The sequence below is a fragment of the Echeneis naucrates genome, chromosome 5 (assembly GCF_900963305.1).
Source record: "Echeneis naucrates chromosome 5, fEcheNa1.1, whole genome shotgun sequence".
NCBI classification, from domain to species: domain Eukaryota; kingdom Metazoa; phylum Chordata; class Actinopteri; order Carangiformes; family Echeneidae; genus Echeneis; species Echeneis naucrates.
In genome coordinates, this window is record NC_042515.1 from 20,954,565 (window position 1) to 20,967,483 (window position 12,919).

Below are 12,919 nucleotides of genomic sequence, written 5' to 3' on the forward strand. Positions count from 1 at the left end.
TTAAAAAAAAAACAATTGAAAACACTAAAGAATTTCCCATGAACAGTTGTCACATATCCTCTTTTAGGAAAAGAAGAAAAAGAAAGAAATGTACATTCAATGCAATATTATTAAGCTCTTTCATGCAAATTGGAGTAATTTGTCCCTCTTGCAAAATAAACAGATTTTTATCATTCTGTCAACTCAAAATATTACTCTGACGACGGTTCAACAATGTTTTGCAAGAGAGAGAGTGAATTCACAATGCATCTGGGAAAACAAAGCTCTTGTGCTACACTGTCTGTATTGGCTGACACCTTCCAGTACTATGTAACTAGATTGTTACATGATACAGCCATTGGGAGTGCTTTTGTAACAAACCTGCTATGCTTCTATTTCACCAAGCAAATGTATATTTTTTTTTCCTTGTCTACTGTTCTGCAAATGGAAAACAAAACAGAAAATGGCTTAGCAGCTTTCAGTCTGCACCCACAGAGGTCCAGAAAAGCAAAAGTTCACCAAATCTGAGCTTTAAGTGCAAAGTCTGCTCATAATATAAATGAAGAGTTGTGAACAATAATAGTTTTTCTGCAATAATTTGCTTGCACATAATAATGGTAAAGAAACATTTGGCAGATACCATGTTCCCCATTTTGGTTCACTTAAGCAAGATTAAAAAAAAGAAAAAAAAAATCAATCAATCAATAGCTTTATCAATTAATATCAGTCAAACCAGAAATTTCAAGCTCATTGTAAAATCATGCCAAATTATCAGGAGCCATCCTCAGGGACCACTGATGTCTGAACAAAATCTTACACTTCACTGGATACGTTCACCAGATGGAGACAATAGATGGTAAATAAGCAGCTTGTATATTACGTATTAGGCATCATCCTCCAGGGATTTGAGTGTCTGTAAATCTCACTGCTAGGTACTTGTAAAGATATTTCATTCAGCCAAAGTGGCAGACCACCAAATAAGCAGAAGACTATTTTTTTAGCCACACCGCTAAAAGGAATATAGGAACGCATAGGAAGCAATGCTGTGTGTATCATATTTGATACATGTATTTGATACATAGATACAAAAGGAGATTGGAAAAGGCAGCTGTTATTGCCTGAATGTGGTGTAATACCCGATGTAAATATGATATAAACAAAAAGGCAAATCAGCTAATATATTATTTCTCTGGTCAGGCATTATAGGACTACAGGCGATAATTCACCACTCTCATTTCACTATAATGACTTGTGTGTGTGGTACTCACAGCAGCGAGTTTCCCCCATTAAAGCATTTCATATTTCATTCTCTTTTCTATATTCTCACTGCAATGGACTGCCACTACTGGCACTTGCAGAACTACCGTGACGTCTTTCTCTTAAAAGAGCAATATTTTTCACACAATGTTGAGGAGGCTGCACTGAGGTGACAAAGTGACACTGGGGCTTTTATCTGCTGTCTGACAGGCTCTTCAGGCTGATGTACATGGAGCTGACCGTGGTGGTCTCCTCCTGCATGGATTCCTTCAGATCAGGCTGGTCTGCACACATGAGGGCCACCAGTCGCTTGGGCAGTTTCCCACTGAACAGCAGGTAGATGCAGGGGTTGACACAGCTGTTCAGGCTGGCCAGCAGCATCAGAATGGTGAAGGTTGCCGCTGGAACGAGGGAGGAATGAGATTTTATTATAAGCCCCGTTATTTAACTTTTTAATTGTGGGGACCCTCTCTGTGATAGATATATCTTCATGATCAAATCGATTTTGTCCAGATGGTTCAGAGTAAGAGCCTCTGTAAGGTCGACTTAAGGTCTAATATTTCTATTTATGTGGGTGGTTTTCAAGGAAATTGAATCAGACGTAATTATCAGTATTATTTTCACATGATAAATGGGAAGCCATAGCTGAGAGTCATTAGCCTGTTTTAAGCACTGATAGGGAGACTCATCTGAATACGAAATCCAATCATTAATCCTTTAGAAGCTCATTGCTTCTTAAGCATTATTTAACTGGATGGCTGTCATGCCTTAATTGACAGTTTGTCATCGTGCGATGACAATCTTTTTTATTCTTTTTTTTTTTTATCTTTTTTTATTCTTCCCCCACATGCTTCGTGATGATGCATCGTGCTGACATGTATATTTATTTCATGTTGTGAGATTCCTGCCGTCTTACTGTGAGTGGGCGCCTCCACGTCCCAGACAGACCAGAGCTGCACGGTGAAGAAGGGCGTCCAGCAGATGATGTAGGCGAGCACGATGACCACGGTCATCTTCACTGTCTTCACCCGCGCCTTGGACACTCCCGCCAGGCTGCTGGCCCTGGAGGACAGCGGCTTGCTCACCGCCTCTCCGATTTGCTTCGTCTTCACTTGGAAGTTGACGTGCACGGCGCGGTAGATGCGCACTTGGCACACGATCACTGTGAGGATGGGCAAGACGAAAATCACCAGAGTGGTCCAGGTCACGTAGGCTCTGGGACCCCAGGGTGTGATGAACTGTGCCCAGCAGTCGTACACACCGGGGGCGACCTCGACCTGGGAGAAGATGAAAGCCTGCGGGAGGCTGCCGATGAGAGAGACGCACCAGGCGGCGCACACCGGACCGTTCCAGCGCGCCCTGCGCCTCTGGAACGTCACCATGGGGTTACAGATGGCTTGGTATCGGTCTATTGTCATCACCACTATCATGTAAGTGGAGGCGAACATCCCGACCACCTGCAGGTACTTCACTGCGCGACACAGAAGGTCCGGTCCGACGAATCTGTCGGTGATGTCCCACATGAGTTGCGGACAAACTTGGAAGAAGGTGACCACCAGGTCTGCGACGCACAGGTGAAAGACGAAAACGCGCATCCTGGAGAGCTGCTTCCTTCTCCTCCACAGCACCAACAACAGCCCAAAGTTTAGGATGCCCGCAGTGATGAAGATGATGGACAGAATTGTTATTTCCACCTTGGCCAAGCGCTCATCCCGCGGGTCGTCTCCAAAGAGCGTAGTGTCTGAAGTGATGTTACTGACATTCGTGCGAAACCAAGCCATGCTGTCCTACTGATGATCTGCACACACCCAGAAAACCATGTCAGGGCAACACGGCCAATGTGGATCCCAATAAGGATAATAAAACAATACGTGTAAAACAGACAGCCAGGGATTGCCTTTAAATAGTGTCACCAAAAGGTTTCATTCCTTAAAAAAAGAAAGAAGTCGACGTAGGAGATTCAAGAATACACTTCCACTAATAAACAAGTTGAGTCTCCAGGCAGACAAGGAGATGTTAGTGAAGGAGAGCAGAGGGCTTTATATCTCCTCATCTGTGTAGGAGGGAGGAGCAACATCTCTTCAGAACAGGAAATACACCCAACCACCTCATTAAAACAGGTTGGTGGCTGCTGGCTGTCTATCAGTGGCCTGTTTTCAATAGAGCTCACCCTGAAGATCATTAATGTGATTTAAAACTCTTTTTATAGTTTGAATGGCTGATCACGTGTCAGCTCCAGCTAGACATACTGTACAATGTAGAGGATTTACACCTTTACCAGCAGGGTATCATAAGACTTTACTGAAGAATTTTTTTTTTCTTCAGTTCTGCTTTCCATTTACATTTTAAGTGTATATGTAAATGTAAATAACTATTTTCAACAGTAACTGAACAGATTTTATTTCACAGATTCTTACCTGTATTTCATCATTCTTCATTATTTCTCTCCCAATGGCAACTAATATTTTAAGTGTTTAAGCATCAGTATAGGATCTTCCATTTATCTGAGGGGTCAGTTTTAAGACGTGGGGAAAATCTGCTGCCACTGCCCATTAAACATGTAGTCCTAAGGTGTCCTACATAATGTATAGACTCCACCCTTAAATGAAGATGCAGATGAACAGAAGTGGCCCTGGGGTGATTCAGAATGAAATTGCTTTCATCAGTGGTTATCAGATCCTGCGATCTCCTCTCTGAACAACATGCCTCGGTTGGCTCTACTGATACCTGAGTGTGGGACAAATGCACTATCAATTCCTCAGACGGTGTTTGGCACAAACACTTCTAGTCATTTAAGGCTTGACATAGCTGAGGAGTTCATCTTTGTCCATCTGGTAATGACTTTTCTTCCAGATGTCACGGAGCTTCTGTAATGTAGTCCCTATCTCCTTGCCTGACGTGATACCCAGCCTCCTCAGATCATGCCCGCTAACAGGGAATCGAGGGATGGACCACCTGCGGAGATCAGCCAGCAGCTTCTCCTCCCCTTGGTACTTCAGCAGCTCACACACTTTACTCTGAGCATCCAGCTCTCGACTCTAAAAAAGATACAGCATATGTGAGACAAAGATTTAACATTCCTAACAATGCCAAACCATTAAAGCTTATCTGTTTCATCAGGACTGCAATCTCTCATTTGGCTAATCAGAATCCAGGTCTAGTTTGTGATAATCAACAGACATGTTAGGAGAGCAAAGAAATTGGATAAAGGCTGCAATGTTTGTGTGACATGGCTTAAGTTATTTTCATGGATGATAAGTTTTCTTCATGAAGGGATTAATTTTTCTGATTGTAACTCAGGGTGATGTCTGAAATTGCTATTTGATCATCAGAAGCTGGACACAGTGATATTTTTTCTCATGCAATATTTTTCCTTAAATATTATCTTAAACTCCATTTTACAGCCACTGGATAAAAGGTCTGCCAACAGCATGGCCCATGCTCTCTGGACACTCATGGCTGAGATCAATGAGCACGTAAATCTTTCAGGCTGAAGAAAAACATGAATAATTGCTATATTATTGTACTGATGCATGACAACTGTAGGCTGCTGAAACCTACATCAATGATGTAGTCAGTGAAAGGTTTGAGGCTGTCTGGGTTTTCTTTGCTCTTGCAAAGCTCTTTTCTGTATTTCACCAGGAACAGAGCCAGAGTCTTCTCCTCCTTGGACACTTTCAGTCGTAGGTCCATCTTTTCCACCTCCTCTGGGAAATGGAAGAGAGCAGCTAGGATGGTCATGGGTTTGGGTGAGAGGTCTTTGGCGTTCTGCCACACTTGTTTCATCTCGTCAACATTGCCATCTGGAGGTAAACCTGAGCAAAAGCAGGGAAAATAGGGAATACAACAGCATGTAAATGTCTGAAGCACTGGAAACCTGTTGGACCTTTTCTTACTAAAAGCCTATTAATGATAAAGATAGAATGAAGGTATTTCCTTATGTGATAAATTTCAGAGGTTAAGTTAGAAAATATGTTCAACAGAATTAGCAGCCCAGAAGCCCATTGTGATGAACTGCATGTTTACTCGTTGTTCTGACCTACCTGTTGATAAAAAAGTGAGTCAGAAAAACAAGCACTACACAGATTCTTCAAATAGTTTTGTGGCAGTGATGGGGTGATAGTTATCTTAGGTGGGGTTGACACTTCAAATTGAAGAAATGTGGCAAGGCAGACAGAAAATGTGGAGAGTGAAAGCAGGGGTCATTCATTGGACAGAAAGGTTAGAATGAAAGACATGGATTCTGCACCCTAATCAGCATTTCTTCACACAGAGTAAGATCACTCAGAAAATTATTTCAAGGCACTCCTCTCACCTGTGTACTGGGCTATTTCCAGTCTGTACATCAGCTCCAGCAGATGATCAGCATGGTTACCAACCACCATTTTCTTTATTTCTACCCAAATCCGTTCCCCCGATACTGTTGCAAGTCCACGGCCATTTTCTCTGATGGCAGTCAGTGTCTCAGGCTCATGGTCATCAGCCTCTGTGGCGACCCTGCCGTAGAACCTGAGGTGAAATGAGAGTGGTAAATTCAATCTAAAAAGAACCAAAGGAAAAAAAAAAAAAACAATTTAAAAAAAGTTTGAGAGAACAAGATGGAAATGAAATAAACTCCACCTGAAATATCGCAGTATTCTCAGGTAGTCTTCCTGGATTCTTTGCTCTGCACTGCCAACAAACCGAACCTTTCTGTTCAACAGGTCCTCATATCCTTTGAAGTAGTCGTATAGTGTGCCATCAAGACCTATGAGGTAAGAACAAAACAATTTGATGGCACCAACAAATAGCAAATACAATTAATTTGAGTAAGTGGAGTGCAAAGGCCCAGTTACCCAGAAACATGGAGTTAATTGTGAGATCTCTTCGTTCTGCATCTTTCAGCCAGTCAGTGGTAAATTCCACCTCTGCATGACGGCCATCTGTCTGAACATCCACTCGCAACGTGGTCACCTCAAAGTTCTCATTGTGTAGCTATAGAAGAAAAAAATGTTCCAGAAACAAACTAAACTAAGATCCACTTATTTGATCGATAACACTGATCGCATGTGAAGTGTTTTACCCGTGCTGTGATGGTCCCATGCTTCTCTCCTTTATTGTTGATCATTCTAATGCCAGCAGCCTGGAACATCCGCTTCATCTCCTCTGGAGTGGCTGTCGTGGCAAAGTCCACATCCTCAGGCCGTTTGCCAGACAGCAGATCCCGTACCGCACCTCCAGCTATCCTCAGCTCATGCTGGTGTTTTTCAAACACCTCTGCAAAGTTCAAATGCACACTTAAGAGTTTAGCACCATTCAGAAATACTGGGGCTGGAGACACAAGAGCTTTATATGTAAGTAAGCCTGGAGGAGCAAGAATCTTTTCAAAATGAGAAATCCAATTGTCATGAATAAACTTGAATACACTTTTTTTGGTCCTCACTGCATTACTTTTGTTTTTTTTTTTTTACTCAAAACAATGAGATTATCTTTGTCTGCTTTGGAAATGTGTGCCAACACAAATGATAACAGGCTTTCCACCAGTTCATGACATGGTGACCTGTGACTAGTGACTAGTCAAGGGGAGAACTACTCTCCCTCTAAATGTCTGCAGTGGCTCAAGGTGAGCTTTGCCAACTCTGGGAAAATACCACTGATGAGATCATCAGGAGGATCATATGGACCTTGGGAATTTTTGGGTTTGCAGAGTTTAAAACTGTGTGTGTACTGACCAGAAAACAAACAACAAAGGTCCTATAAAATATTGCTAATAGTTGTGCTGAGGGAAATCGATTTTGTTTTACCAAGACTGGAGAAAAAAAATTCAGCATCTTCTACGTTGATGCTGATGGGGGGTTTTTTTTGTTTTGTTTTTTAATCTGCCTCTGAGCCTGAGCTGCATGACATGCAAAAAAACAATGTGTTCCTTTACACTTGTGAAATATAATATCTCTATCTTATACTCCTTATGTTGCTAACGAAGTGCAGTGCCGTGACACATTTTTTTCTTTTGTAAAATAATAATCTTCTGGATATCATACTTGGCCGTACTGTTAATTTTTAATTGGACGTGTTAATGTGAGTGCTTTTGTGCCCTTTACATTGTTTTCTCTTTACACGGTAGAGCTCTGCCTAAAAAAAAAAAAATACTAATTCTTTAAAACTGAAATTAAAAAGAAATGGTGTCTTCACAACACTCATTTCAATTCACGCTGAGCCACTGGTTCTGTTTTGATGAATTTGGAAGGAAACTGAGCTGGATATTGTGTAGCTGAAAAATAAACAAGTGAAAGCACCATGACAGCATGTTTCAGTTCAGCTCTAATTCTTCCAGTGAGCATTATGGACTCCTCAGATGTTTCTGCTGTCTGTCCATAGATGAGCTCACCTGCTAGTCCGGTCAGTCCATCAGTAAACAGGGACTGGAACTCACTGGTCTTCAGCTGCATGGTGAAGAGGCTCCTCCAAAATAAACCTGTCCTACAGATAACACGAGGGCTCAGCACTCTGCTCCACATGTGTACAATCAACTAAAACACCGGCACATGCTCATGTCTGTTTATTTACCGAGCTAGCTAACGGCACATGTCCGCGCGCGCTTGTCGCGTTCTTGACACAGAACCCGCACGGGAGCAACACTGACGTGTTAAATACAACGTTTAAATACACAAAATAAATGTCACAGCGAAGCGACAGCAGCTGGAGCAGAGCAGTAACTAAACACAAAGCAGCGCTAGCGTTTCACGACGCCGCTCTGTCATCATCCGTGCAGCTACAGGAAGTCTTCCTACTGCGGTTGCCGACCAATAGCGTGAGACTGCGACGGGCTCGCGAGGCTACCCGTTGGCCTCTCGCGAGATTGTGCGGTGTCGTCGCCCCAGGTGATTCTCCGGCTGGTTCCGCGCTGTCAGCTCAGCTGACGGAGAGAGGGGCAAATGGCTAAAGTGGAGCTGACGCCACTCAGACAGTGGGACGACTTCTTCCCCGGCTCGGAAAGATTCGCCAAGCCAGATGTGAAAGATTTGGCGAAATGGAACAACAGAGTTGTCAGCAATCTGCTTTATTATCAGACTAATTACTTGGCTTTAGCCATCGTTGTTTTCCTCATTGTCGGGTGAGTAACTTTACACATAGTAACTTAAACTATCAATGAAACAGCTGTCAAGTGTTTCATCTGTGGCTCAATGGACACCTCACAACTTTTCGCCACCTCTTCCTAGGGCATTTCTAAGTTCGTGTCGCCCTGCTGCTGTAGCCTGCTTTAAACGGATTTAAACGGAGTTGGCAAACAGGATGTAGGCTGCTTGGCAGCTGAAAGATGTGCTGCCAGCTGTCACGTGATGCGCTGTGATACCGTTATTCTCTGAACAGGAACTCTCACCTTAACACAAGTTAAGATCATTTCCTCGACAGACGATTTTCCTTTACCAATATAACATGTGGCACATGTCATTGGTGGAGTTGAGATGGAAAAACGCACCAGCAATATTCAATGGTGGAGATGCGCTGACCTGCAGAGAGAAAGGAAGGCTCTAATTCATAGAGTAACATGGATTAAGATAACCACAGTCACAGACCACTGCAAACTGAACCTTTTATTATCTGGAAACACCATACAAGGCCAGATCAGGTCAGGGAACAAGAGGTTAAGCCTCTGCTTTATGAAATAACTTGGCTTTAGTTGGTGCTCTGTTTCAGCCCAGCTTACTAAAAATAGTGTTGCCTTGTCTGATGGGCTGTGTGATGACATGTTGTTGCTATGGTCTTGAAGCCCACTAGACCTGTTTGTCTAGTCAGCTGTTGCCTAGTTGATAGCCCAGTTGTGATGAAACAGCAGCTCAATCAGCTGGCCCTGTATCCTTGATCAGAGATAAACCAGGCTTCTCACTGATCAGTCCCAAACCAGCCAATAAGGCTGACCTTTGACAGTCTGCACTTGAAGAGTGCTAGGTTGCTGTTTTTTCTTTCTTTCTTTTTTTGTTAGTTTTTTTGGAAACAACTCAACCATGTTTCTTATTTGCATGCATCTTATTAGCATGAGCAGATGTTACTGTAAGTTGAAGCTCATTCAGTTAGAACATATTCTCACCAAGCCCCATAGTTAGTAACATGGATTTTTCATCACCTGCGTATTATTAATCCGGCTTCAATAATCCAACCCGTACAGTCTTATTGGTACAGTTTGGACTAAAAAATCTTGAATTGTTCAGTGATCCTGGGTATTCCATCTAACATAGACAGTATGTCAGGTAATGTTGAAGGCCTTGAGTTCAGATCTCCCCCAAGGGGAGGACTCGTTTCAATTTTAGTCTTTCAATAGAGAACAATTTGCTTCTGCTCTGTCAGTATGTGCATCCGTATTTTGAAAACAGAAGATCTCTTCACTCTGTAATCAACATGAAGCCATGATGTAGTCACAGATGCAAGATTAAAAAAAAAACAAAAAACGGTAAAATAAAGGGGGCAACCGTTGCAGAGTTTTGTTGAAGTAACATTGAAGAATGGGAAAGGTTTAATGATGCAACAATCCAAGAGATGCTCCAAGCTCTTACAAGCTTGCTCATGATTTAGTTAGGATTATTGCTCAGTATATCAAAATGCACAACAGTTAGTTGTTGTTTGGTTGTTTTTACATTTTTTTTTTTTTTTGGGGGCTTGATAGTTAGCCTTGATAGATAGCCGCTTTTGTTAAGGATTGCACTAATTGCTCTAAAAACGCTGCTGTTCTTACACGAGTTGTCCATCAGGGGCAATCGCAAATTTATTCAAACTCTATAAAATCAAGGGCAGCATGGCGGCATAGTGGTTCGAGCTTTACCGGCTTGCAGGTTCGGTTCCCAGCCTGGGGCCCTTCTCTGCGGGTTAGGGTTCTCTTTTTTGTGAGACCCAGTTATCCAAAAGTGCCACTTTTAGTGAAGTCTTATACATCAAAGAAAGCTTGAGTAAGACCAACTGTGAGACAGGCTTACTGAGGTCATGAACTCTGACAAGATCAGTGCAGTTGCAACAGGGCTAGATTTGTCACACAACTCTTCTATCCAAGGTGTCTGGCCAGGGAAAAAATAGTAAAAGAAGAAAAGAAATTGGATGTAAACAACCATTAGAGTAGTAAACACATCCTTGCATGAATAGGCCACTTCAGTTTCTTTCTTTTTGTGTTTGTGTACGACACACACATTTGATATATCATATGTGTGTATCATAAACACACACACACAAAGAAAAAAAATTATACAGATAGATAAATACAGATATGTGTCTGTTTCTGTGTACACTGATAACTTCTGAAATGAACTAACTAATTAATTTGGTCTGTGAAATGGTAGAAAACGGTGAAATTTCTGTCTACCTCACCAAATCCCTTCATAATCCCCCATAATAATATGTTAAATGTGAAACCTTTCATTTCTTGTTTTATTTGATCATAGTTCCAAAATCTGGTGATAAAATCTAAGTAAAGCAGTAAAACCTTCCAGATGGAAATATGACAGCAGCATGTTTGGCATCACTTGGCATTTTATCTCCAGTGAAGAATGATAACTGAATATAGTGAACTGTGAAGCCTTAGGTTGTTTTGTTTTTTTTTTATGAAGACAATCTGCAGTACTATTGTTGTTGTTGCACAATCAGCATCTAAACACATGGTGGAGCCAGTGACCACACACAAGAGCTCAGCCTGTGCTCCAATTGTTTGAGAGCAGTCTGTAACTGACCTGGCTTGCTGCCCTGCAGGTTTCTGAACCCCCTGGGGATGTTCACAGCTATGGCCGTGGTGTCTGCCGTTTTTCTGGGTTCAGTGTGGGCCGGAGAAAACCGAGCTGTGATCAACAACTTCAAGAGACGGAACCCCACGGCATTTGTGATCGCTATCATGGTCGCTAGCTATGTCCTAATTTCCATGCTGGGGAGTGTCATGGTGTTCATGTCAGCAATCACTTTACCTCTAGCTTGTAAGTTCAAGATAGTAATGTGCGGAAGTCACAATTTATTTAGAAATCATAAAAGGCACCAAATATTGACATATATGTGTTCCTGTAATTTTTGTATTTACCCAGATTAAAATTAAATATCTAATCCTTTTTTACTTCACAAAGAGTATATGGATTTGTGCATTTGAGTTAGATTAAAAAAAGAAAAAGTATTTCTTTCGCAGTGGTTGAAACATGTTGTTCAGATTCTCCAGGACTGATGATATCACAGTTTATAGGTTTGTTTTTGCCAAATGTTGAAAGCGTTACCAGTGGTTTTCCCATCTGCCTTACAGTGATATTTGCACATGCCTCCTTTCGCCTCCGCAACATGAAGAATAAACTGGAGAACAAGATAGAAAGTGCCGGGCTGAAGAGGTCACCCATGGGCATTTTGCTGGAGGCTCTGGGTCAGCAAGAGGAAAACCTTCAAAAGATCCAGAGCTTTCTGGAGGGAAAACTGAAAGAGTGATTGGCCTTGGACTGAACAGATGCACATACATCTTTTGGCCAAAGATGTTGACTTTTTCTGAGAAATAATAATTGCTTGTCTCTCTCTAAACCTTCTTATATTTGTTTCCTATTCAGTGTGTTTAGCTGTGTGTGTTTTGAAAACAGGGCTTGCTATCTGAAGACGTTTTTCTTTACCTCAGGGTTATGTGTCACCGCCAAACAACTTGTCAGGGCACTTTTTCTCAGCAAGCAAAGAGGGAATGTCAGCGCTGCCTCACATCTCTGTTATGCGATGTGTCGGTGTTCAGCACAGCTGCACACTCCTTTATTCTGTTGTACAAAATCTGGGTTTAATCAGTCTGGCAAACCAACCTCAGCCATGCCAGTTTACCCTTAACTAAGATTGTGAAAATAATGTCTTGCCGCTTTACAAAGATTAAAAAGCGTACCATCAAAACACCCCACTGCCAAGATACGGCTGGATTGTGTCTTTGCCTAAAATGTAACAGTTTACTGAAGTAGACGTTTGAATGGAAACCAACCATTTGTTCATGAAATCAAAAGTGCCAGACAAAAGAGAATACTTTGTCTCCAGCCATGAAACAACTTTGAATGGAAACGCTGGGTCAAATCAGTGTCAATATTTAAAGGGATTACTTCAAAGGAGTGTGAGGTCCTGACCCATGCCCATCAGTATTCCTCCTGCACCTCTGGTCGTTTAATCTTGACAATGTCCTCTGGGTGATGGATTGGCTAACTTTGCTTTCCTCTTCACTTAGGCCAATGCTAATCAATGGGCTGCAGTAGATTATAGTGCGGAGAGCTGAGCGCTGCACAGCGGCAAAGTGGATTCATCTGCACTCCAAATTCGAGTTGGAAGCTGTGTCAGCTACTTTGGATTTTTTTTTCTTATTGGATTCCATTTGAAATTGACTGCAGATAGGGAGAATCCATCTGGAACATAATGCTCAGTTATTTGGTTTTAAGTGGCAGCATGTACGGAGAGGCAGGAATGTGAAGATAAGAATGATGGACATGAAAAAGAGAAATCACTCCAAGTGTTCATGTTATTCCCCTTTTGCCTTCAGAATGAATTAAATCCATTCTTAAGCATTTAACTCAGAATATTTCTGTTTGGAAAGTGCTTTACTTCTGAAACTAAGACAATTGGTGACCGCTGGATGTTCAGGTGTAACAGCATTCCAGTGGCTCTCCAGTTCAACCTTGATTCAAGCTGCAAGGCTTAAGCCGCCTGTGCTGCAGCAGTGATTTATGCTCTTTCC

The 12,919-nt window shown here is 42.1% G+C and overlaps 3 protein-coding genes across 5 annotated transcripts; 1 reads left to right on the forward strand and 2 right to left on the reverse strand.

The window, feature by feature from the left end:
* Positions 1 to 291: 291 nt before the first annotated feature.
* On the reverse strand, positions 292 to 3,017 carry avpr2b.1 (arginine vasopressin receptor 2b, tandem duplicate, 1). Its single transcript, XM_029501695.1, has 2 exons — positions 2,153 to 3,017; positions 292 to 1,637 (listed from the first exon to the last, which is right to left on the reverse strand). The coding sequence occupies exons 1-2, from the start codon at positions 3,015 to 3,017 to the stop codon at positions 1,429 to 1,431; spliced, it is 1,074 nt and encodes a 357-aa protein (XP_029357555.1). The 3' UTR covers positions 292 to 1,428.
* A 421-nt stretch (positions 3,018 to 3,438) lies between these two features.
* trnt1 (tRNA nucleotidyl transferase, CCA-adding, 1) lies at positions 3,439 to 7,979 on the reverse strand. Of its 3 annotated transcripts, XM_029501693.1 has the most exons (8): positions 7,783 to 7,979; positions 7,604 to 7,695; positions 6,299 to 6,492; positions 6,072 to 6,210; positions 5,857 to 5,983; positions 5,552 to 5,745; positions 4,798 to 5,051; positions 3,442 to 4,274 (listed from the first exon to the last, which is right to left on the reverse strand). In XM_029501693.1, the coding sequence occupies exons 2-8, from the start codon at positions 7,662 to 7,664 to the stop codon at positions 4,029 to 4,031; spliced, it is 1,215 nt and encodes a 404-aa protein (XP_029357553.1). In that variant the 5' UTR covers positions 7,665 to 7,695; positions 7,783 to 7,979; the 3' UTR covers positions 3,442 to 4,028. The 3 variants fall into 3 exon arrangements, with proteins under 3 accessions (XP_029357554.1, XP_029357553.1, XP_029357552.1); XM_029501694.1 differs by having other exon boundaries at positions 3,439 to 4,274; positions 5,612 to 5,745; positions 7,604 to 7,979; XM_029501692.1 differs by having other exon boundaries at positions 3,443 to 4,274; positions 7,604 to 7,979.
* Positions 7,980 to 8,104: 125 nt separating this feature from the next.
* Positions 8,105 to 12,919, forward strand: arl6ip5a (ADP-ribosylation factor-like 6 interacting protein 5a). Its single transcript, XM_029501696.1, has 3 exons — positions 8,105 to 8,329; positions 10,948 to 11,165; positions 11,480 to 12,919. Exons 1-3 carry the CDS (start codon positions 8,151 to 8,153, stop codon positions 11,653 to 11,655), a joined length of 573 nt encoding a protein of 190 aa, XP_029357556.1. The 5' UTR covers positions 8,105 to 8,150; the 3' UTR covers positions 11,656 to 12,919.